General features: G+C 42.1%; 1 protein-coding gene across 1 annotated transcript in view; it reads left to right on the top strand.

The window, feature by feature from the left end:
- Positions 1-25,903, top strand: part of COL22A1 (collagen type XXII alpha 1 chain) — a gene marked incomplete at both ends in the record, with an annotated part of 229,891 nt that overhangs the window by 134,270 nt on the left and 69,718 nt on the right. The window contains 5 exons of the mRNA XM_082499258.1: positions 1,603-1,638; positions 3,895-3,924; positions 4,816-4,869; positions 5,802-5,855; positions 16,104-16,157. Of these exons, the coding sequence (XP_082355384.1) occupies positions 1,603-1,638; positions 3,895-3,924; positions 4,816-4,869; positions 5,802-5,855; positions 16,104-16,157 (228 nt within the window). The remainder of the gene's footprint in view (positions 1-1,602; positions 1,639-3,894; positions 3,925-4,815; positions 4,870-5,801; positions 5,856-16,103; positions 16,158-25,903) is intronic.

The raw sequence follows: 25,903 nt of genomic DNA, 5'->3' as shown, positions 1-25,903 counted from the left end.
TGTATCACTGAAGCTTATGTGCATTTAAATGTTTCATTTTTTTGATGTTGCTTCAGTCTGAAATGGGTATGAATGTTAAATCGTGTCTGGCTATAGTTCCTCCGCTCTTAGTTTAACCTTCATAGTGGGAGTAGAAGGAAGCAGAGAGTAGTTTGGCTCAGGAAATCTTCCTCACCTAAGAAAAGTGGGTAGAATTGTCAATATGTTCGGGCAGATGCCAGTTTTCTGACCTAGAAGATGCAGAACAGACTCAGAAACTGCCAACCAGACAAGCCCAACCCTCTTGCCCGCAAAATAATTATTCACTGCTCTCAGCAGCAATTTTGACCTCATCATTTTACAGAGTTGTTAGAGTTTCCAGGGCAGCCTTATGCTCCCCTCTCTGCTAGAGGTGATGTAGTGGTTTTGGTATTTCCTACCCAGTTCTTTGGCATGAGTGGAAAGGCATGCCCAATTCTGGATTTTCTTTCTCCTTTTCTCCTCCAGATAAGGCAACGAGCCTTATCTGAGAGTGCAGAGATCAGAAGCAAATCTTTCTATTTCCCGTTACTTTCCCACTCCGATTCAACAGCTTTAGGTGAAGTTTCAGAAGCACCTGCAAGCAGGGCACATCCACTGAGGTGATAAGTGACAAGATCTTTGTGCTCCAACACGTGTGCAGTAGAGAGCAGTCTTGAGTTCATAAGACTTCACCCATATTTCTGAAGTTGCTGCATTTGGTGCTTCCAGAAGACATTGAGCTTCTTGCTCCATTGCTTATAGTGCAGCTGATGTGTGTCTCTTCAGTCCTTCCGGCATCATATGGACTCTCCTTAGAATAAATAACAAATAGTAATTAAACTTGTCTTAAGAGGAAAAAGCATGAAAGATATGCTGGCTCATTCAGAGACCTACCTGGGTAATGACGAAATAGAGTGTGAAAGGAAGTTATATGGTAATTTTTGCATTAGTCTGTACCCAAAGTAAAGGATATACCTTAGTCTTAAAGCATAATGGTAGACACTGCTGGAGAAGAATGAGCTGGAACAAATTGATGGCCTAGATGGAAATAAATCATGTAAAGAGGGTATAGCATCTCAGTGTCCTGCAAGCACTTACAGCATGTTCCTGCTCTATAAAATGACTTGGGGAAAATGGTACTGTTTCTCACTTTTTTTTTTTTTTTGCAAAGATTTTTTTGCTCATTAACAAACGAAAGCATTTTGGCTCCTAAATATCCATCCTGCAGACTCTGTTAGGGATCTGAGCATCAATCAGGTTTATTTGTGTGGTATGTGTACACCAATTATAAGATTTTTGAAGGTTAAATTAATGTTATGGTGAATCCAATGCATCATTCATTTAAGTAACTAAATGTCATTAAAATCAACATATAACATCACAGTGACACAGAACACAACCAGTTCCTGCAGGGCAGAGAAAGCAGAGTTAATTGGGATTGCATGTTCATATCTATTAATTACGGCATAGTATTGAAAATAAGAATGTACATCAGCAGTTGGAAAACATCCACAGAGGTTTGCGTTTCTTTTATGTTTTATATTGTGCTATGCTGTGTTATGTGTTATGTTTTTTATTTATTTATTTCATGTTTCCCTGCAGGGTGAACCAGGACTTCCAGGATTGCCTGGCTCTTCAGTAAGATTTTTTTTTAGCTTTCTTAAACATTGAAGGCAAAATTGCATGAGAAGAGAAGGTGGAAATTGGGGGTGGGAGGACTTAACTAAATGAGAGATGTTCTTAAATGTTTTTTCCAAAAAAATTGAAGTTTAAGGCAGTGAAGATTTTTGAAGAAGGTGAGTGATGGGTTCCAACAAGGTGATGCACTGCCAGAATTTTGGGAAATTTTGAAATGCAAGGGTCAGGATTGTCATGGTTTAACCCCAGCCAGCAACCAAGCACCACACAGCTGCTTGCTCACTCTCCCCTGGTGGGATGGGGGAATCAAAAGGGTAAAAGTGAGAAAACTCATGTGTTGAGATAAGGCAAGTTTAATAAATAAAGCAAAAGCCACACACGCAAGCAAAGAAATACAAGGAATTAATTCACTCCTTCCCATGGGCAGGCAGGTGTTCGGCCCTCTCCGGGAAAGCAAGGGTCCATCACGTGGAATGGGTACTCAGGAGGACAAACTCCATAGCTCCAAATGTCCCCTCAGCTTTATCCACTAAGCATGATATCATACGGTATGGAATATCCCTTTGGCCAGTTTGGGTCAGCTGTCCCAGCTGTGTCTCTTCACAACTTCTTGCGCACCCCCAGCCTCCTTGCTGGCAGGGCAGTGTGAGAACCTGAAAAGTCCTTGACTTAGTGTAAGGAACTAAGCAACTAAAACATCACTGTGTTATCAACATTATTGTCATCCTAATTCCAAAACACAGCACTATATCAGCCACTAGGAAGAAAATTAACTCTATCCCAGCCGAAAGCAGGACAAGGACTTGAAGAGGCAATGAAACCATTGACTCACGTGCATCAGAGAGAACAATACTGTGACGGGACTTTGTGGTTTGCAGAACAGTTGTTGAGCTGGTGCCTTAGCTGCCTTTGGAAAATAGAGCCTGTGAAGGTTATAAAATAATTGAGTTGAATTACTGAGTGCCTTTGTTACTGGCTGGATGTGAGGGTTGGGATGACAGAAGAAAAAAGCAATTTCTGATGAGGGGCAATGGTCTTTCCTTGGGTTATTTCTGGAAAAGTCCTGGTGGAATATGGCACTGGAAAAGTCCTGGTGGAATATGGGACCTGATGTGCTGAAATCAGGAAAACAGTGATAAAAAAAGAAAACTGAGAAAATAAGAGTGGGGGTTATCTTTCCTGCAGTGCTAGATTTACACACCTTTGTGCGTCCCTCTGCCTTCAGCATTGCCTTCAGAGGCCCCAGAGGTGTCACTAGCAGGGACATAAAGATGTCCAGAGGTTAGTATTGTCTGTATGAAGACATCATCACCAAGGGAATGGAGAAAGAAGATTAAGTGTGAAGTATGCAGAGGAGAGGTCTAGAAATGAGTTCTGCAGGGACTGGTAACAAAGCAGTTGGGGAGTATCCCTATTACTTTTCAAAAGAATAGGATTAAAATTAGGAAACAGCACTCTTGGGCTGTCGGTGGAAAGCTTTAAGGGGCCACTGACAGCAGCAACATTAGCTGTCACACTGTGCCAAAGAAGGACTGGATGCTGAAGACAAGAATGAGAAGCTCCGTGGTAATCATGAGAAAGGCAGCAGGTGACATCCTTACCCACAATGTGGCAGAAAAAAAAAAAAAAGCAGGAAGAAAGAGCAAGCTCTGAAAAAAACCAAAACAGTTTGGGTAAAAGCCTTTTACTGTCCTGCTTAAATGTGAAATTAATGACATGACAGTAGTTGCCAAGAGGCTTTGAAAGGCAGGTGGAAAGCCTGAAAATGAGCCTGAAGTTCCAGGAGGAGGGTGGAGAACAGGCTGAGAAGACTGACAGCCGTCAGTCACAGCCACGGTGGCTTGCGGCGAGGAGCCAAAGGAAGGTCTGAATCGCGCGCGTATCAAAAGTCAGCCTGCTCTTTATATAATGCCTTCTTCATCCAATACAACTTTGTAATTTAAAACATGACAAGAGCTGGGGAATCTACTAACTTATTTATAACGATGAGATAGTGAATTCAGTTCTCACTGTTTTTACAGCCACACAAATCACTTCATAGGTAACTGAGTGAGCGAACCTTGAGTCAGCCTGAGCTGTGTAAACAGAAAGCGTCCCCCAGCCTGCAGCAGGATTTGAGGAGCGGTAGCAGTTAACGTGCCTCTTGAGGGAATGGCAAGGGGAGAAAATGACACTGTGGGGGACCGTCACACCCCTGGCACCTCCCGTGTTGGCTTTCCTCATTTTCTAATTTATGATTCTGCATTTTTGTCGTAGGTGCATACTGCAGGCCTAAAAGGAGAGCGGGTAAGTGAGATTCAATATCTATTCTTCCATTGCAAGTATGCTTTTATGTAGTTCAATTGTTCAGATTAGATTTTGCTTAAAAATTATGCTTCAAAATAAAGGTGGAGAGAAACATTGTCAGGTCATCAAGAAACAAGTTTTCCTATTTATAATGGAGAAAATAAACAAGAAAGGAAAAAGGGCAATGTCTTTTTCAGGTGTGGTGAATCTAACATAAATGAGAAGTATAAATCAGAGAGAGTCAGCTACGCAATTCATTAGGTCCAGGAATGTGTTAATATAAAAGTTAAACTGTATTTGAGTTTTATGCTGAGTTTGTCTCTGAACATGGGTGCCCAAATAGGGAAAAGACACCGGTTGCTTCAGTCTGTTAGTCCTACATATAAATAAAATGTATTTAACTTTTTACTTTGTGTTGGTAGATGTGTAATTTGTATTTTGCTTTTGTGTAATATAATGATATGCATTATATAAATGATACTTTAAAGCCCTTCATAGCTGTGCTGGCTTGGGGAAAACACCTGTGGAAGCTGTTTTTGCAAGAATTTCTTTTCTCCACCACCAAACCCCAACCCACAGTGTTTTACTGGAATATCCAGAGTAGCCCAGTGTCTTCAGTAGAGTTACTAGCTTTGAAAAAACAAAGAGCCAATTGTGGATAAATGCCTGCTGAGCGTGGGTGGATCAGTCTGCGTGCAGTCTAATGAGTGCTGATAATTCAAGTAGCTGAAGGATTAAGGAGAAAACCAGCTAGTCTCTGCACTGGTTCTTCAGGACCCATGAGGAACGTGCTGGTATAGGTCCTGCACAGATGGCCAACATGAGTAATGTGCCCATATAATTTTTCATACAGAGACTTTAACACCTTTTTTTAAAAAAACATTTCTGTAGGGAGAGCCTGGGCCACGAGGACCACAAGGCCAACCTGGACTTCCTGGACCTCCAGTAAGTTGTTTCTCTCACTGCTTGCAACTTCCAGAAACTGAAATTCAGGCTGGTGTGAGGCATGCATGCAAAATCTTATACATTATTCAGGCACTAATATCTTAAAGAGTGCCCCCAGCCTCCTGTCTTCTTCACTGCTGAGAGGTCTCCTGCTGTGGATGGCCACTCCGAACATATGGAGGTGGCACCCAGGACATAAGCAGTCATTGCAGAGAGGCAGACTTTGCCTCAAGGCTGTTGTCATGCAGAACCTGATTGTTTTTCTATTTCTAATATCCTGGAGAGCTGTATGGGCATTTGGCACATCACAGAGAGGCACTCACTAGTAACCTGTAAGCTATCGTGTAATGAAGGTCAGAGAACAGTTGTTGTAAAGGGGGTTGGCTTTATGCCACAAGGTCCTGGCTGAAATATTTTGTGGATGAAAAATAAGAGTTGAGTACGTGTGTTTGTGTTTCAACACACTATTTTTGCAACAATTTAGGCACACCAGCATTCTTACCTTTGACTTAATTATAGCTTATTCTAGTTGTATTTTATAACCCAACGCTGCAGGATATCTCAGTTCAGACTATCACTGCTGCCTCATTTGCAAATACTCTGTATTTCCTCTCTTTTGAATTGTTTGTTGTGTTTCACTGTTGATTGGGTTTTGCAAAATTGATGACATTGTGAAGATGCGTTACTTAGGTAGATCTGGTTTTAATTATGTAATTTAAATATAGTTGTGCGCTCTGTATTTAATCAGGGCATTGTCACTTTTCTCTATTCTGTCTTCTTATTCTCTTCTGCTCACAGGACAACATAATTATCAGGTAAGAGCTGTCTAGGTAGCCATGCAGTAATGGTAGCACAAAACAGCTAGGAAATGGTTATATAGTTCATTATTTTTTCTTACTCAGTTAACTTTATGAAACTTTTCACTTTTAAAGGGAGAGGCTGGTCTGGAAGGCAAGCCTGGAATCCCTGGTTTACCAGGTCAAAGGGTGAGTTGCTGATTTTGTTTAATCTAAGTCTCAAGAGGCTGGGGACAGCTTTGATCAATAAGGTTTCACCCACTTTACATATACTTCTCTACTTATTTAAGGATCCTGGAGGCCCTGATCCTTTCCTCTATTCCCTCTTTATGGTCCAACAACTTTCAGAATCTCTTGGAGTCCACAGATAGTACCCTGTGGACTGTTTCTTTCTTGTCATTTGCTCTCATGTCTTTGTGCCTGCTCCTTGCTGCCAAGACGATTCTTGATATGAGTCTGTGTGTAGAACCACTAGTAATATGGAAAGATTGAAAGCTCAGAGAAATGTTCTTGTCCCGGAAGTCAAATAAATGCAAAGACACTTGCAATACTTATTACTTTCTGTTCTGCTTGGACTGTACTCAAACAGAAGCTCCCACAAAATGGGAGTTGCTGTACCATTCTTCACCAGAAGATAGTTTCCTGCTGTTAAAAAAAAAAAATATGGATTTTTTTTCTGACTCAGAGTTATGTCTTCAAATATTCAAGTACTGATAAAAAGTAAATTTCACAGTGGAACTGATCACACCACCTGAATGCTCTGAACCTGCCTTTCCTTGCTTCAGCCCATCCATATGAAGAGCATCTCACTAGTCAACAGATAAATGTGGCAGTGAGATACCTGTTTAACCTTTGTGGAGACAGTCACTTCAGTCTCAGTACTGCTGTTTGGTGGGTTACATTTTTAGGTAGTCACAGAGACTCAATCAATAACTTAATCCACAGAGGAGATTGCGGGGGTTACCTGTAATGTTTTGCACATGAGTCAGTGCCAGTGCTGTTAAAGAGTGGATGTGAAAGAGCTGCTTGTGAGCATGGCAGGGTTATGGGCAAAGGACAACACAGGGAGGTAATATATTCCTCAGTAGGTGTTTTTCTACAGATTTTTCATTGAATCACATGATATTAAATTGAGCTGTAAGCTTGCCTCCTTCAGAAGATGGGGCATGCAGTCTTGTGTTAATGCCACAGTGGAAAAGGGCATTTACTTGCTTTCTTGTACTTTTCCAGTCTTCAGAAAATATCACCTTATCACTTTAGCAAATAACTGTGCTGTGCTTTACTCACGAGTTGACAAGTTCTGAATTGTCCTGGTTTTAAAGCCTGCTGTGAAACAGTGTTTCTTGAATAAGATTAATAGAGCATATTAGCTAGGGAAAGGACAGTGATCTGTCAGGATCTGCAACAGGACACAAAATGCTCCTGTTAATGATCATTTGATTAGAGATGTAATTTGATCCATACTGTCTTTGAATGTTTCCCTAGACCCTGTTGTGTCTAGCTAGTTAGATTTCTTCTCCTAAGGGTCTTTATTAGTCAGCAGGCATCTTAGGTGGATAGATATATTTTTTTAATTAAAGACCATCATTCAATGACTGAATACTTGAGATGAATCAAAGTCCTGGGCTTGGTGGGTCTACATGGAAAACCTACATGTGGGAGATGGAACAGATTAGTGGATATTACTGATTCACCATTAGTACAGTTCTTGACAAAGCACAAATATAAATCCAGTCATTGATTACCATATTACATAAATATGGCTGCAGAATTTCTCTAGACAGGCTTAGAAGTTAAAATACCAAGAGCAAAAAACTCCTCAAATGTATGCTTGGATCTAGCTTTAAATGATGGGGTGTGAGGCTCTGAAGGTGCAGCTCAGAGCTATAGTGAACCTTCTTGTGCACACCTAAACAAGAAGTCTCTCTAGCAGCATAGCCCCGTGTTGAGGACATGGGTGGGATCATGATTTAGGGAAGCGATTGTACCTCTGTAACTCAGCACTGGTGAGTCTGCACCCTGAATACTGTGTTCAGTCTTTGGCCCCTCACTACAAGAAAGACATTGAGGTGCTGGAGCCTGTCCAGAGAAGGGCAACAAAGCTGGTGAGGGGTCTGGAGAACAAGTGTTATGAGGAGCGGCTGAGGAAACTGGGGCTGTTCAGCCTGGAGAAAAGGAGGCTGAGGGGAGACTTTATTGCTCTCTACAACAACCTGAAAGGAGGTTTTAGCACGGTGGGGGTTGGTCTCTTCTCCCAAGTAACAAGAGATAGGACAAGAGGAAATGGCCTCAAGTTACACCAGGGGAGGTTTAGATTGGATCTTAGGAAAAATTTCTTCACTGAGGGGTTTATCAAACATTGGAACAGGCTACCCAGAGAAGTGATCGAGTCACCATCCCTGGAAGTATTTAAAAGACATGTAGATGTAGTGTTGAAGGACATGGTTCAGTGGTAACTCAGCAGTGCTAGGTTTATGGTTGGACCTGATCATCCTAAAGGTCTCTTCCAGCGAAAACAATTCTATGATTCTATGATACGATTCTACGATTCTGCAATGCCTCAGTTCCATTTGTAGCTCCAGCACTGGCTTGTTGTAAGACACTCATAACTTCTCTTCACCCCTGTAAATAGGGGTAGGATTGTAAAGGCTATACAAGTACGTGAGCAAACCGAACAGCCAGAGCAGCAGTGTGAGCACGGGTTTGTTTATCTCTGAGCATTTTCCCCAGCACACCTTTGGGTCATGCCAAGTAATTGTCTCCCACAAATGACCCTGCAGTGCAGAGTGACCATATCTGACAGTCTGGATAACAAAGGGCATCTTCTTTTGTGAGAAGGAGACTTTAACTGCATGAACACAAGGTCCTGTGCTCTTTGCACAAAGAGTCCTGGCCTACTGCATTTAGCAAAGACGTAGCCTTCTTCACTGTGGTAAGGACAAAAAATAAGACAATGCTAGAGGCAGATTTGGACTCCTTTTCAGTGTTGTTAGCAGACCTGTGCAGAACAGATGAAAATCACTAACCATCTACTTGACTGGTCCCTCTGCTATTTTATCACAGTATCACAGTATCACAGTATGCTAGGGATTGGAAGGGACCTCAAAAGATCATCTAGTCCAATCCCCCAATTATACGAGTGGGGTTTCAAGATATGATTTATATCTCCTGAAAATTTGATTCCTGAGGTACTTTATAACTATTCTGCACTAATATCATATAACCTAAGGGACAGATTACAATGTAAGATTGACTTCAGGACCCTCTCAAGTAACATGCTGCAAAGGCACTTATGTAAAACCGTAACTGTTTTGCAGTATGATTCAAACTCAGTTTTGCTTTATGGTCCTCAACCAAGACATAAATGAAGTCAGCACATGTACGGAGCCTTTATTCTGACAGAGGGATGCAGATACGACCATTTGTTGGAGTTCTTAGAAGCCTGCAGTGCTTTAGTTTGCTGTAATGCAGATGGCACAAACTCTTAATGGACTAAAGATGTGTTTGGAACCATTTCATTGAGGAATTCATGTCTCAGAACAGTCCACTGGAAGCGAAGGATTCTGAGCTGTGCAAGGACAGAGGCAACGTTGCCTCATGTTAGAAATATGATGCAGGAGCAAACTACACAGAGTGAAGATTTTTGTAGAAGATGACATATTGTGCCAAATACCCTAGTGACAGTTTGGCTGGCAGGATAGGGTCATACATTTTTGGAAGATTTCTAGGAAAAGAGGAAGTATGATATTCTTTTAGCCTGAAGTTGCTGTTCCTGTTATTGCTGAAGAAATAAAAGAATACATGGGATAGTACAGTTCCCAATAAACAAAACATATTCTTTATAGAGTCACCACTTGTGCTATAGTAAAGAAGGTGTCAGTTTAATTGCTTAATATGGCTATTGCAAGCTTAATGTTTCATTTACATACATTTGTTAGACTTGCATAAAAAAATTTCCATCACCTCCACTTAGGCTGCACATTTCTTGGGGCAGTTGCAGAGTCTTCTGGTAATGTGTGGTACAAGTACGGCTGAATAACCAAGTGGGGTGAAGAAGCCCTGTCATCAGGGCTTCTGATGGCCCAAGGCTTCTTCTGGCACTGGTATTACAGATTGCTTAAAACCATGTTACAGATTGCTTAAGACCAAGAACCAGCGCTCAGTATAGGGGCCAGTTTTGTTTAATATCTTTATCAATATCAATATTTTGTTTAATATCTGTATGTGGATGAGGTGATTAAGTGCAGCCTCAGTAAGTTTGTAGATGGCACTAAGTTGGGTGGGAGCTTTGATTTGCTTGAGGGTAGAAAGTCTAATGATTCTATAATTCTGTTGTGTGCCTCTGTTGCCTTTTGAGGGCTTGCCACCAAACCAGCCTTGCTATCGGCAAACATTAAGAACTTTAGATATAGCCCAGCCAGACGCAGCAGGTCACTTCCAAGTAGTTTACAGCACCACCGTGTTACTCTTGGACAAACTTTCCAGAAGTTGAGGGCAAGAGAGCAGTGTATTCACAGCTGTTCTCAAAAGCATAAAGGTTGCTGGTGGGCCACAGAAAGTGTGCCCGAAGGCTGGGATTTGCTGCTGTGCAGGAGGATGGGAGCTGAGGGAGCAGGAGACAGACTGAAGAAGACACTACAGGACGCTAGTTGGCCTTAGAAAAAGAAAGGATCCTGAAATGACTGAAGAACGTGACAGAGCATCTTCCTAATGTTTTATTTAGGAAAAAAATGAAACCAAACTTGTTTGGAGGAGAAGGGAGTGTTGTGTTCTAAAAAGAGCTGATGGTATTATAGAGATCTGACTGCCAAATTTGTCATAAGCTAAGCTTGTTATGTATGAACCTCTCCCTCCTGCAGCCCATACCCAGGAGCTGCAATATGGAGTGTGTGTTTCCGATATAATTATAATAATGCACACTCTCAGACATAGTTCTTTAACATGGAAAGCTAGTCAGAGGGCTGCTTACATTTTGGGGAGAGGCCCAGGAGTGGAAACACACTAAAAGGAGCATAAGCTGGGAAGACACATGATCTTGGGCATTTAAAATGATGGGCATTTAAAAGTACTTCTCTGTTGGCCTGCTTTAGTTGCAGGTCTTGAAGTGTTTTATGGGCACAAAAAAAATATGCGCAGTCTCCTTGGTGCATCTGCTGAACTGCTAATCTGACAATTCATATCCATCCTTTGATCCTGTCTGGGGGCAGGAGGTAACAATTCCAACCTGAACCAGGCAACCAGGTTAGGTTCATTTTCTAACCAGCTGCTTCCAAGTGCCAGGCACCTGACGTCTATATTTTGACAATGATACTCTCATACCAAGAGCACACAGTGGGAAGAAAGAAGCTTTTCTGTTCTCATCTGCCCTGTAAGACCTTGAGTGATAGACAATACCATCTCTCTGATTTTACTAAAACTGTCTGAAAAAGAGGTAGAACACAGAGAGTCTGGTTTCACTCTAGGGTGGTTTTGTTGTGGGTTTTTGGTTTGTTTTTTTTTTTTCCTCTTTTCCTGTCCTCCTCTTTCTTCCGTGAAATTGAAGAGAATTGAAGTGCTTTGATTCTGCTCTTCAGTTTTTTCACATTTGATCTGCTGAAATATTTGTTGGATAGAAAGCCAACTTTTTGTGCTTGATAGATACAAAAGGTGCAGATGTATGATTTGCTCCTGGAAAGCATGCAGATCTTTGGGTAATCCAGCCTAAAGAGAGGGTTCTTCTGAAGTGTACTCCAAATAACGTGGATTTCAAGAATTTGCCTCATTGAAATGATGCAAATTCATTCAAGCTATTGAAAATTCAGAAGGAAACCAAAAGAAAACATCTGTTTATCCTATAGCAGAACTTTCCACTTAGACATGTCGTAGCAGCTACCTACACCCATTTTGAGTTTGATGTGCTGTACTGCAGACTATTTTTCTAAATTTGCATTTTCAAAGTTTTCCCATGCCCAAAGAACAATCAGTGCAAACCCCCCAAAAATTACAGGAGTCTCATAGGATAGTAAGAATAGCTTTATGGAAAAAAAAAGAAAATTAATGGAAAGTATCTTTTTAAAATAGTAATCTTTAATGAATGTCCTTCTCCATGGTTAAGACTCCAGTGTACATGAGTCAGGCAGATAAGTAATAATAATTCCCCCTTTTTCAAGTTACTTCATGCACAAAATAATTTATGCGAACTACAGAATGAGAGTGAATTGACTGTAGAAACAGAGATAACTTAGAAAAAATTTACTGTAAGACCCTTTTTTTGTGAACTAATTACAAAGTTCAGTGTCGAGGTCTGTCAGGTTGGAGGCAAGGGGAACGAGCGCAGCTCCAGGAGTGAGTTACAAAGGATGTCTTCTGCATCTTTAACTCAGCTGTCATGTTTCGGCAGGTTTTCATGTTCATCTGTCCACATCCCCTGAATGTTTATTCCCAAAGTCAGAGCAGCACAAAAAGCTTAACAGACCTTTCTTGACTCTTTACAACTAGATTACAAGGCTATGTGTCTCAGTAAGTGCTATGTATTTGTTTTACAACAGAGTCTAAAGATCTTGTTAAAACTGGGGACTACTGGGTTCAGGGCACACCCTCCATGCAGAAGAGAAGTGTTAAGAGCACTTGCCAATACATGAAAAGTTTATCCCTGCTAGCTGTCGCTGGGGAGATAAATGTATCACATCTCTGAAGGGCTGCTGAGCTCTTCTTTGTGCATTTCATGGCAGGATAGAAATACATGTGTTTGACTTCCCCCTTCTTGACCCATCTCTCCTGCCTAAGTGGGCTGTCGCATATGATGTTCCTCTTCTGACCAGTCACAACATGAAATGTGCAGTCGGCACTGTTTCAACTCTTATTTCTCTGTGTATAAACTCCCCTTGATTTGAACCACCTTAGACTCGCAGGGAGATAGTTGATTGGTATGATTGGTACCGAGAGGCTGAAAGAGTTGGGGCTGTTCAGCCTGGAGAAGAGAAGGCTCTGGGGATATCTTATTGTGGCCTTCCAGTACCTAAAGGGGGCCTACAGGAGAGCTGGGGAAGGACTTTTTACTCGGGCATGTAGCGATAGGACGAGGGGGAATGGCTTTAAACTAGAAGAGAGCAGGTTCAGACTGAACATTAGGAAGAAGTTTTTCACTTTGAGGGTGATAAGGCACTGGAACAGGTTTCCCAGAGAAGTTGTTGAGGCCCCATCCCTGGAGTTGTTCAAGGCCAGGCTGGATGTGGCCTTGGGCAACCTGGTCTAGTGGGAGGTGTCCCTGCCTATGGCAGGGGGGTTGGAACTCTATGATCTTCAAGGTCCTTTCCAACCTAAACCATTCTGTGATTCTATGATTCTATGATCTCCAGGGGCAGATATGTAAATAATCCAGGAGAGAGAGGAGAATAAGTTTGCCCAGCAAATTAGATAGACTTTTTGGAAAGAGCCAGTCCCAAGGTGCAAGCTCTCTCAATGTCCGTAAACCCTTATAGCCCTTTCTTAACTTTTTCACAACAGCCCCAATAATCACACATAAGCTGGCCAACCCTGATGGCATTTGCATCCTCAATCTAGGAAGATGCTCTCACTTCATAATTTACTGTCATTATGTAATACATATGGAGACTGTAAAAGGCTGCTGCCTTCAGGGAGCTCAAACATTGCTTGACACTGCTGGATTTCTTCTGGCTTCTCTAGTAATGTAGAGGTAAAAGGACAGGGCTGAAAGGGGTAATTCTAGCATCCCCATGTAGCTTACAGAGGAAATAGTTGGCATTTATGTGAGCAGTCATATTTGTCCACAGTTAAGGGTGTTTCCTATGTACTCGGTACCAAATCCACCTCTGTTTCTGGGGCCAACCCTCAGGCAAAAATATGCTATGAAAATATATGGCCATTCTGGGTATCGGACAGCAAGATGAGAAACACTCTTGGAGATGATACATTTCAAAATTTCCCCTCTAGCAGGGTGGAGCCAACCTTTTGCCTTGGTTTCCTGTCTTCTGTGTGGTAAGGATCTTTCCGATGGAGGACTGTGCTCATATATATTTGTGGGTGCTTGAAATGTTCAGATGACACTGCCTGCCCTGGCAAAGTTCAGCTGTGCAGAAATCAAAATGCAAATCAACAAAAAGAAGGAAAAAGGGATTGATGGCGTAGACTAAATACAGAGTGAAGCAGTAATTGTCACTGAGGAAAATATATCAATTTCCAATAAAACACACATTTTAACTGTGCTATTGTTCAAATTCCTGATGAAGGCAAATAACATGTATTTCATATAGTTGAAGGATACACATTCTTGCACACTTAGCTCATTCTTACTATAAGTAACAGAGCATAATTGTTGGTTTTCTCTGTCATATTATTAGCCAATGTGACATTTCGCTGAGTTTTGCTCTCATAGGTATAATTTCTCCCAGCAAGTATTTCTGTATTTCATAGACAGGCTGTAATGTTGTGGATCATATCTGTTGTAGTTTGATTTTGTCTAACCTCTGAGTGTCTGTCATGGAGGCTCATAAAATCAAATTTAAACAGGTGATAAACTCAAACTTTATTCTAACCAAAAATTCTAATCAAAATTTCTAACCAACTGGAAATGAGGTATGTCAAAATTGTTTAACACTCCGACAACATTAGTAAACCACAGGTTCAGAATGTACGAGGAATTAATACTGTGTGACTGACTCAAGAATTCTTAAGCTTTAGAAATGATGACTCAAAAATGTGTGCAATCACTCACCTATAAGTCGAGGACTCTCAATCCGTACAGGAGGTGAACCATAGGTGGCCTCCCAGCCCATGGCGAGAGTCTGAAGACCAGCTGCTTCCAAGGATGACAACTCAAATTTTGCCCTCCAGTGGGACTCCATTTATACCCTAATAGGAATCTGATCTGTGGTCATGCCAGATCATGCTGGCTGAGAGCCTCAACTTCCTCACTTTTTGACCAAGATTAATACATGCTGACCACCGCTGTGTGGGCGTGTCAAGAGCTGTGGTGGGAAGTTCTGGTGGGCTTTTGTCGCATCTTTGTTAAGTACAAGAGCTGTGGTGGGAAGTTTTCGTGGGCTTTTGTTGGATCTTTGTTAGGTCTTTGTTGGGGGGGTGCATCTGCAACAGTGGCCAAAATGTCCCCTTCACAATGGGAAATTACACTCTCAGCCTCTCTGTCAGTATAATTATACACTGCTTTAAGGGATCTCTGAGTGTTTTGAAAAGCACCAACGTTTCTCAGTTAACTCAGCAGGAATTATATAATCGGTTTCTGGTCATATTTCAATAAAGAAAAATACGGGCAAAATCATATGTCTGACTCTCATATTTCTATATGACCAGTCATATCACCAATGACATGAAACTTGCCTAGTTTATTGTTATACCCTTCTAAAAAGAAAATTAGTTTGGGTGAGAAGTAGAAATGCAAGGGGGGGGAAAAATCACTATTCTCTGTTTCTCAGATATTTACATGACTCCTCTTGTACCCTGCTAGTATATTACTAACAACCTCAGAAGTATTAATGATTCAGTATCTATTACATGCCAGGGAAGGATAGATTATTTTTACAAGAAAGCTGAGTCACAAGATACGTGACTTGCCGAAAGTAACACAGCAAGTCATCTGTTGAGTTCAGAAACAAATCCAAGCTCTGCCTTAACTCCAGTGCTTCAGGCATCCTTACTACATCCTTTCTTCCTCTTTTTTTTTTCTTATGTAGGACTTTTTCCTTGTGAACTATTTAAGGTCAAACCCCGGGGGAACACAGGTGCTGTAGCATCCATATAGGTGAACTTGTCTCAAGGGCATACACCAGGTCCTGCCTTATCCTTCCCTTGCACCAGCAAAGCTCTCTGGTTCCTCTGGAGGAATCTTCTTTTTTTGCTTGCAGAGGAGTCAGTGAGCGCCATCCCTTGGTGGGAATGCCAACCCTGGTTAGAAATGCCTCATGGATTCCCGTTTTCTGGCTTAGAGATTGTGAATCTTTTGTATTCGTCCATACACCAGAGTTCTTGATTATTTTCTTTCTTAACACATGAGACAGTGCAATGAACACAAGGGACATTGCTTGGCTTTGCTGGGGAGGGGTGAAGGGCTAGACCTTAGCAAGGGAAGCGCCTCACAGCTTGTGTCTACAGATGGTACCTCCCTTGGCTGCATCTCAGCACTGTGACTTCTCTGACCCTCTGTGGGGAGCACCCAGGTGACACTGCAGAGTGTGGGAGATGCCAAGAAGTGCAAGCGACCAACCCTCATCTGTGGGGGCTATTATCACAATCTGGAGAGATACAGACCTGTCAAAGACAACTGGAGTTTCACATCCAAATGGTGTCTGCTGCCTTGGTTTCTAGCTTTTGTGTTTTGTGTTACATTACGGTGATATACCAGTTTGGGGGTGAAAGACTTTGGAAAGTCAGTAGCAGTCTTTGCCCTGGTGTCTAACATCTCCTCCTCTGTTGAATATACAGGGTAAAAAGGGAGAACCAGGATTCCCAGGAATCAATGGTCTGATCGGCCCTCAGGTAAGTGATGATTTCTTCCTTTTCACATAATATATGTAATATATGTTTTGTGGCAACAAGTGACTTGGAACCGCAATGCAGCATGCTGTGACCTTGTTCTCTTCTCATCTGCACTGTCTTTGAAGTTGGTGTTTCTCCTTTAAGAGCCAAACTAATTTATCCTGTTGTGATTGAGAGAAGTCTGCTGTCTGGCAGCAATTACTTTTACCTTACAGAGTTTTTCAGCGTCTTTGAACAGGGACATAAGGAGGTGTTTTGTATGTGATTTCCCCGTTGCTTGTGCATAAAGCAGTATCATTCTGGAGGGAAAGCAATGATTTGTGTTTTGTAATATTTAGGACAGTGTCTCAGCTAATTGTTAGCTGTGTGAATTGGCAATTGCAGATATACCTCCTGTGCTGCAGTCTTTGGGGGAAGAAGCAGTTTAAAAGGTACTTGCTATTCAGAAAGCACACTTCTTTGAGCACAGGACTGTTTGGGGGACTTTGGTACTCATATTTCTACTTGTTATAGAGGGATAGGTGTTGGCTTATTGAGGAAGGTAGGACGGGCTTAAAACTAAATGTTTATTCTCCCTGTGAGGAAGAATGTCTTAAGTTAATAACCCTTTAGGTCCTTTTTTTAAAGCTTTCATCAAGTTAGTGCTCCAAATTGCACCATCTATAACATCATAAGGGCAAAATAGTGCTGTGTATGTTAAGAATTATCAGAGAGGATTTGGCTGCACCTTGGATCAACCCATTCTGCCCTGTAGTATAATAATACTGAGTTTTGCCTCTGGTTTGGTTTCTTGCTAACTTTGTAGCCAAATTCAGGTGACCAAAGTCACTCTGTAAGGTCACCCCTGCAATAAGGAAAATATCTGTGGGAATGTCCTCAAGCAGGAAAGATCATAGAATCATAGAACCGTTTTGGTTGGAAGGGACCTTTAAGATCATCAAGTCCAACCATCAACCTAACACTGCCAAGTCCACCACTAAACCATGTCCCTAAGAACCACCTCTTTTAAATACCTCCACGGATGATGATTCAGCCACTACCCTGGGCAGCCTCTTTGATAATGTTGTCGATGTTTGATAATCCTCTCAGTGAAGAATTTTTTCCTAAGATCTAATCTAAACCTCCCCTGGCACAACCTGAGGCCATTTCCTCTTGCCCTATCACTTGTTACTTGGGAGAAGAGACTGACCCCCACCTTGCTACAACCTCCTTTCATGTAGTTGTAGAGGGTGATAAATTCTCCCCTCAGCCTCCTTTTCTCCAGGCTAAACAACCCCAGTTCCCTCAGCCATTCCTCATAAGATTTATTCTCCAGACCCCTCACCAGCTTCATTGCCCTTCTCTGGACACACTCCAGCATCTCAATGTAGGGAGGGGCCCACTCGAGGTGCTGCCTGTAACATCACTTCAAGCTGACCATTCAGGATAAAACTGAGCATTTCATTCGTTCCCTTTTCAATGATAAATTAACAAACTGGCTCTTTGGTTTTGGTATTTTGTTTCAATAATTTAAGTTTTAGGCCGGAATGAAGAACCTGCATTGCTACAGCTGTTGGTGATATATTGCGATAGACGGAACACCGCTAAACAGCAGATGCTGATTTTTCATGTATTTCCTCTGGCAAGCTATGTCCCTGTAACCACAAAACGTGATCTAGAAATGGTTTCTGTGGCAGACACTTTGTAATGAGCTGTTCACACGTGTATGGAAGCTGTCAGAGAGGCAATCCAGGGGCTTCCGACCCTCTGCAGGTGAGGGCCCTTGTGTCCATCTGGGAACCTTGCCCTGTGAAACACCACTTCATACTGGTTAACATATTTTTAAGACTTTTTCCTTTGGTTCAGGATCTGGTTTGAAAGTATTTCATCAGCAGCCTTCAAGAGGCATGAATACTGTTTCTAATGGATTTGTAAAATTTTGTTGGATTGTTGGGTTGTTTTTCCATTGGATAATGTTAAAAGGTCCTCCTGAACTTTCTGAATCCTCAGGAGGGGATTTTCCTTGCTCTTGGGGAAGACTTTTCTCCATGCATTTTTTCTGAGATATCTGACACTATCCATGCAAACAATGTCATGCTCGCTCAGCTCAAGTTCCCTGTAACTTTAAAAAAAAAAATATATGCATGTGTTAGCGATTTTATAAATGTATCTGAGAAAATTGATGAGATAGCATTAGGTAATTTTCCGTTCTGCACAGGCTAAATAAAGTTAGCAAATTTTATGTTAATTAAAACTGCGTATAATGCTAGCCCCATTGAGGGATACTTAAATTGACTGTTCCTCCAAGCTAACTGTAAGAATGGAAAAATATTGTTCCCATTCCTGCAGTGTCACTCTGTTCTGGACATATTACTGTACATTTCCATATTTCTGTTTGGAGAAAGTGCTTACATTCAGTTAGTGACAAAACTACTTTTCAGCTTAACAGCACTTTTTGTGACTTTAGGTTTTTAAGCACTTTATCAGCATTTTTTTTTCTCTTCATCAGGCTATGCCCCAAAAATACCCAAGAAAAACGGCCTCCTTATGCTGCAGTTACATGGATATTCTTCCAAGTCATCTATAGAAGTCTGTGTCACCTATTTCTGTGCTATCTCCATGGCACTGAGGGCCATCTGATTTGAGTTGGCCATACATAAACTAGATTAGGACAATAAATAATCTCCCTTTCCTCTGCTATTTTAAATTTAAATATACTTTTGTTTTCTGACCCGATTCCACCCATTCATAGCTGTATGGGCAAAAGGAAGGAGTGGATATAAGAGCTGTAGAAGGCACTTCGTTGCTGAAAGACATAGAGAAGACCATCTGAAGTTATTGTTGGTCTTTGTCAAGTTGCTGTCATATTCCATTCAACTGAGAAGCCACAGAAGGATCAGGCAGCTGTGCAAGGGAACCAACCTGAGGGCTACTCTGGAGCAGGGTCAGCAGATCCAGTGATGAACCACAGTTGAGATGACGGCAGTCTGAATCTTAAGGACCATTGACAGGGTGTGGTCATATTTGAGAGTTAAATTAAGTGTCAAATCCTGAAGCAGCAGCTAGGAGGCAACTTCTCAGCCAGCCTGGGGATGTTTTGCGACAATAGGTTAGCACTAGTTTTGTCTCTCTCCTTGCACACACCAACTGAAACTAAATTTTACTTCCAAAAGATTTTTAAATGTGTTTTTCCTTCTAAATCAGCTGTGGTGGTGAACCAGTCCATGTGCTTATTTCCTCCATGTTGTCCAGTCAGCGCCCCCAAAAACGAGCATTTATTTTTCCAGTGACCTTTAGAAATGGTGCATCTTGCACTATCATTAAGCCGTGGAGTAGACACTCTGTGTCTTATTTCCCCTCTGGATATGAATGATATTCCTGCACCAAGGACACAGACATCTGAACTCATAATGTGTTTATGTTGTTATTATTTATTTGTACTATTTTATTTTCCAGGAACCTTAATCATGGGCCAAACTTCTAGTGCAGTAGCCTGTTCAAATGCAGACTGAAAAATGAGCGTTTCTGTAAAGCGCTTTCAGTTGAAATAGATGGATGGGTACCAGACACAGGAAAAAACGAGGCTGAGCCTTTCTGCATGGCCGCCCGAGATCTTGGTATACCTTACCTATCCCAACATCTGTTGAGAGGAAGAGTTCAGAGAAGGGGCTGAAGGCATCAGATGAGGTACCTTTGCAAATGCTTTTCTAGGCATGAGGGATATCCTCAGGAGAAAGGAGATTTGCAGTTAGGCAGTGTATGCTAAGTGAGCCATGAAGGCTGTGTTCGCAGGCTCAGCAGAGAGGGGAGTTGAGGCCCCAGTGCTAACCCAGTGTCATGGTTTGGGCTCAGACGCTCTGAGCTGTACCATCGAATTACCAGGGCTGGGATTCAGCTCCAAGTGCAAGCGCTTGTTGGATTAAGGATGGGCATGCAGATGTCTGAGCTCCTGTAGATGAAGATCCAGTTAATATCATCAGTGGAGCCTGAAGCTTTCCTAAAGAAGGTACCTACAAATGGTCCACTGAGCCACTCTCTAGATTCCCTGAGCTGAGCAGGTATATGCAGTCCACCTGTGAGATAGCAAAACAAGTCAAAAATCTTTATGTTTTAAGGAAAAATGCCATACCTCACACTTGTAATATCTCTGGGCTGTTATTGGGGTTTGCCTTATGCTAAATAACCTGGTGGTATAACTAAGACCTGCGAGGAAGATCTGTACAAGCTGTACCTATTATAGTCGTGGCTGGCAGTGATTGAATTAGTATAGACTTGTCCGTAGGGTGTGAGCTCAAGACCAGCTTTTCTTAAGTAATTCAGGAAATAAATTACATCCTCTGAAATGCACAGTGTCCTTAACGTCCTTTTTATAATGCAAGTTAAAACTGCGAAATACAAGAAAAGGATACAGGCCCCAGCTGCAAAGCTCAGATTGAATTCAAACTATACCAGTGCTGCTCGAAATTGGAAGATATTGCTTAGAGCTATCTTTAATAAGATCTATACCTTTAACAAAAATAAAGGAAAAAAATAGTGTTCACCAGTGCAGTCACTAATAGCACCGAAATGAAAGACCATGAGGGAGTTTTTTGGTTGTTTTTCTTATTTGCTGCACTGACTCAGTAAACCAACTCAAAGCAAACACATAGGGAAATAAATCTTCCTCTGTAGACAAAAGAGATCCTGTTCATATCTTACACTAAGTGATGAAATTAAACAAATACTGCTTTCACTGGAAGCAGAAATTCTCCTGGAGAGACTGCTATGTACAAAGTCAACTTTATTTGGTGCTTTTACAGAGATGGAAATACAGTTCGGAGAGTATTTAAAAAAAAAAAAACAAAAAAACTTTATTTTTAAAATTAATGTTGGTACTCAAATTACAATGCCACCTGATGAAATAACTGGAGACCTCATCCACTTATGAATTATGACACTATCACTGAAGCTGACTACAGAACACACATCATAGGTAAATGTTAGGTCTGTTGGCTCTTCAGGCTTTTGGTTTTCAGTGTCATCAGCAACAGCCCTTTTCTAGATCCTCTTCTCTTTGTCTTCCTTTGTAAGACAAGATTTAAACAAAGAAAGCAGTATGGTGCTCTGATGCAACATTGTCCAGAGAAGTTGTGGCTGCCCCATCCCTGGAGGTGTTGAAGGCCAGGCTGGACGGGGCTTGGAGCAACCTGGGCTAGTGGGAGGTGTCCCACTAGGGCAGGGGGGGTGGAACTAGATGATCTTTAAGGTCCCTTCCAACCAAAACCATTCTATGATTCTATGATTACTGAAAATAATTCACAGTAGTTGTGCTGGTGGATACTGTAGTGCCTGGGTTGAGAAAGGAAGAACAGATTTGAGGAGCTGATACCAGAAACCACGTAGATGCAGCAGAGGAGAAATGGAAAGCTGGAGTAGCAAAGAACATAGTGAGACACATGGACTGCTCCACAAAACTAGCTGCAACAGCCTCATTTCTGATGGGAAAGGAAGAGACAGTGCAAAGCCAACAGGAAGGGTCTGTGGGATCTTCCCGAGATGTGAAATTGCAGGGAGTAATTGGTTTTGAAGTAGAGACAAGCACAGACACTGGAGGGGAAAAGGCTGTCAGCACCATGGCCATGCATTTCACTATCGTGGCAGCGGACAGGATGCTCCTGTCTGTCCTGGAGGTTCTTCTCATTCATAAAGCTGGCATGCTGCCTAAAAAGTCCAGACCACAGTCTGTTTTGACATGGGTTAAGGGCTTAGCTAAGCCTTTCTCATAGTGTAAGAGAATCCAGTCATCAGCATGGAATAATACACAGAAAATATGTCTGTGTAAGCTTTGCCTCTAGACACAGATATCTGGAAAAGCCATCAGACTTCAGTTTTCCTCTTGGAATGGCATTTATTCACCTCCTTCTAAAATATAGTCATCCCTTTGTTCATGGAAAAGAGATTTAAGCCAAGCAGCCTACTGATGTAGGCACAGACAAAGGTTTTTGTTCCTTTTCAGAGCTTCCTTAGGGATTTGCAGAACCTAAATCTTAATAGCTTTGCCTTTCCCAGCCTGTCTTTCAGTAAGATACACACTGGAAGAAGAGAGCATCCTTTAGTGGAACCTGGAGGACAGGCACAGCTGTTCCTCCAATATGGAGAGCATCAGATTTCTTTCCTGAGAAGTGTCCCTGCATTACGTTGTCTAAGGAATGAAATGGATGAAACACAAGCCTGAAAATGTAGCTCTGAGGAGAAGGATCTGGGGGTCGTGGTAGACAGTAAATTATCCATGGCCCAGCAATGTGCCCTTGTTGCCAAAAAGGCCAATGGAATCCTGGGCTGCATAGGGAAGAGTGTGGCCAGTAGGTCGAGGGAGGTCATTCTCCCTCTCTACTCTGCACTGCTGAGGCCACAACTGGAATACTGTGTCCAGTTTTGGGCTCCCCAGTTCAAGAGGGACAGGGAACTGCTGGAGCGAGTCCAGCGAAGGGCAACTAAGATGATTAAGGGATTGGAGCAGCTCCCTTACGAGGAAAGGCTGAGAGAGCTGGGACTCTTTAGCCTGGAGAAGAGAAGGCTGAGGGGAGACCTTATTATGGCGCACAAGTATCTAAAGGGTGGGTTGAAGGAGGATGGAGCCAGGCTCTTTTCAGTGGTTCCCAGTGACAGGACGACGGGCAATGGGCACAAGTTAGAACACAGGAATTTCCATTCAAATAGACAGAAAAACTTCTTTACGGTGAGGGTGACAGAGCACTGGCACAGGCTGCCCAGGGAGGTTGTGGAGTCCCCTTCTCTGGAGATTTTCAAGACCCGCCTGGATGCAGTCCTGAGTAATGTGCTCCAGGCAATCCTGCTTTAGCAGGGAAGTTGGACTAGATGATCTCTAGAGGTCCCTTCCAACTCTGAAAATTCCGTGATTCCGTGATTCTGTGAAATCCACCCCCCTAATGCTTTTAAAGATGTCCCACCCCACAACACACACACCTTTCTGCATATTATTTGGATTTTAATGAACATTTCAAGTTTTTTTTTTTTTTTTCAAAACAGCTGTTTGAAAATACTTTGGTTTAAACATTTTGATTAAAGATCCATGTTTTGCATTTGTTTTCCAAACTGAGGTTTTGTAGTCCTGCTGTAGGATAAAGTTTTCATATATCCATTTTTACTTCAGCATGTAGGAAGCCCACATCAGAGTCTTTACCTGCCAGAAAAAAAGCATTCCATGATTGTTTTCTTCTAGATCAGAGTTTTAAAGGGACAACACTGAGGACTGGATTTGGGTCAGGGACTCTCATCTATATAATTCATCAAATGATCACTGAAAAAGGTGATCAGTAAAATCAGGTACTTTTTAATACCGGTGGTCATTACGTAATAACTGTTCTTTCTATGTCCATCTCAGAGAGGCTTTTATCAGAAGAGCTTTCCCTTAGTGATTAACATTTGTTGGTGCAACATGTGGTGAAGCTCCCTGAGTAAACCAGTCTTGGGCATGACACCCCGCATGATGCGTCTGGAGAGAAATGAAATGGAATTACTAGTGGCAATTTAGGGTAACAATCAATGCTCTTCCATTTCAAGACTTATGGTTGCGTAGGGTTATTGTGATCCGGAATATAGAAAGTTTAAGAGAATACTTAGAAATAATTTTGGATAGTGAGAATATCCCTCCTGCACTTATGCATAGTCCACTCGGCTGCTGAATCTGTTGTTGTTTTTGTAAAGGTACATTTGCCTTCTCTCCCAGTACTGCTCATACTCTTCATGGAAGCCCGTTCTTTGAGCCTGTACCTTCTGCAGGGCCTCTCAGCAGTACCATCCATGTAGAGGTGGAGTAGGGACAAGCAGAACTTCCCAGGTCCCTGATGTGTGAGGTCACTCCATCTAGTTGTGGTGGTATTTTCTCTTGTGCTGGACTGTTAATTCTTTTTCTTTGAATGGCAAAGCCTTTTTTAAATGATGGATGGTCTCAACCAGGTGTCACCTGATGGGACTAGAGCTCCTTAACTGCAGGACCCTTCCGCAGTACGCAATTATGCCCTCAAACATACAAAACCCCAAGCGGTGCTATTGCGTGATGGGATGACTCCATGTCTGTTCTGAGTTGCAATGAAAGCAGATCATGTGAGGCAAGTGCGTCTGCAGGTCCCTTTTCTGGTCGCTTTGCCCCATCTATTGGTGAGAGGTTGTCTTCTCTTCTGGCTGAATTTTACAAGTGTATTCCAAAAAGACCGTTTAACTGCTTACCTTCTCTGTCAAAGCATGCTACAAATAACTCCTTGTCCTCATATTTTTACACCGTTTTCTTCTCTTCAGCTACATTTTCCCTTAGATGTGAAATGATAATATTGATCCATGACTCGTAATTCCTTAATTAGAAAAACTGTGCTTTGTGATATTGAATGGTAACAGGGAAAATGCTGAGTGGCCATTTTCTATCTTGTGTCAGTTGCTCTGTTTCAATTCTCTAGATCGGGTTTGGGCAGGAAGGGGGGGGTGTTGTTTGGGTTGTTTTTTTTTAAAGTACAAGCACACCAGAACTCCCCCTATGCTGAAAACTGAAAATGAATGAAGTCATCGTGCTAGAAAGACAGAAAGAGACAGCCAGGGTAAAATTTCCACTGAGTCACATATCCATTTCTCACATCCATCCTCATGTTGTTTGCTTAGGTCCTGATCCATAAAATACACAAACACATGTTTCATTCTGAGCATGGGATAAAACCTATCTTGTCTACAGTGGAAGCTGGAAATAACAAACACCTCTGCATCTCAGGCAACCTGTTAAGATCTGTCAAGTATGGAAACAAATTTCTCAGCTAGGAAGCCAAATTTAACAATTTCCTTAATAAACACACACACACACACAAATCCTTCTGAAAATCAGATGGCTAGTGAGAGAATATTGTCTCTAAGAGAAACAGCTGTTACAGGGAGATGAGTAAGAAAGACTGTTAGGACATTTCCAACTGAATGTGTACATTGAAGTATTAGTGTCGTGGTTTAGGCCAAAATCCACTACTGGGGACCTGAGGGACCCCAGACGGGACCAACAGATGCTCCCCTCTACCCCTCTTCAAAGAGAGAGGCAGAGGAGGAAAAAGAGACTTGTGAGTTTAGAAGGAACTAAACTAATGAAATATTAATCATAAAATAAATAATGAAAAATATATACAAAATCGTATCAAGCTCCTGAGATGACAATCACGACACTGGCTGGCACTGGGGCAGTCCCAGACTGGACTCAGTGACAGACGGGAACTGGATTCGAGATTTGGATTCAGAATCGGGATCACAGGCAGACGAACAGAGTCCTCCTCAGACGTCGGCCATTGAAGGAAGAGCCACTGACCCTTTGATCCCTCAGCTTTTATACTGAGCATGAGGCAGATGGGATGGAATACCCCGTTGGTCAGTTTTGGGTCACCTGTCCTGTCCGCTCCTCCCCACAGGTGGGACCCCACTATGCTTTTCCGCTTCCGACCCTCCAACGGGGCAAATAACAAAGTTGGTTGGCCTTGGGGGTTATGGCAATAAGTGTAAGCAGGAGCCTCTCTGCATACCATGCCTGGGCATCAGCTGTAAACGATTGGTCTTATCACTCTGAGAGAGTGAACACTGTCTGCACAATATGCAGTTAATCTCAGTAGTTAGAAGAGGCCCAGCTAAGAAGCGAAGTTACTGAAAAAAATTGGTTCTGTTTTACCTCAAACCAGGACAATTAGTTTGTGAGAACCTTTTAGTATCAACAGGGTTAACACAGAGCACTAAAATGGTGGTGCATT

The sequence above is a fragment of the Vanellus vanellus genome (genome assembly GCF_965231255.1).
Source record: "Vanellus vanellus genome assembly, chromosome: 2".
Lineage (NCBI taxonomy): Eukaryota > Metazoa > Chordata > Aves > Charadriiformes > Charadriidae > Vanellus > Vanellus vanellus.
This window is presented reverse-complemented; position numbering and strand designations above follow the sequence as displayed.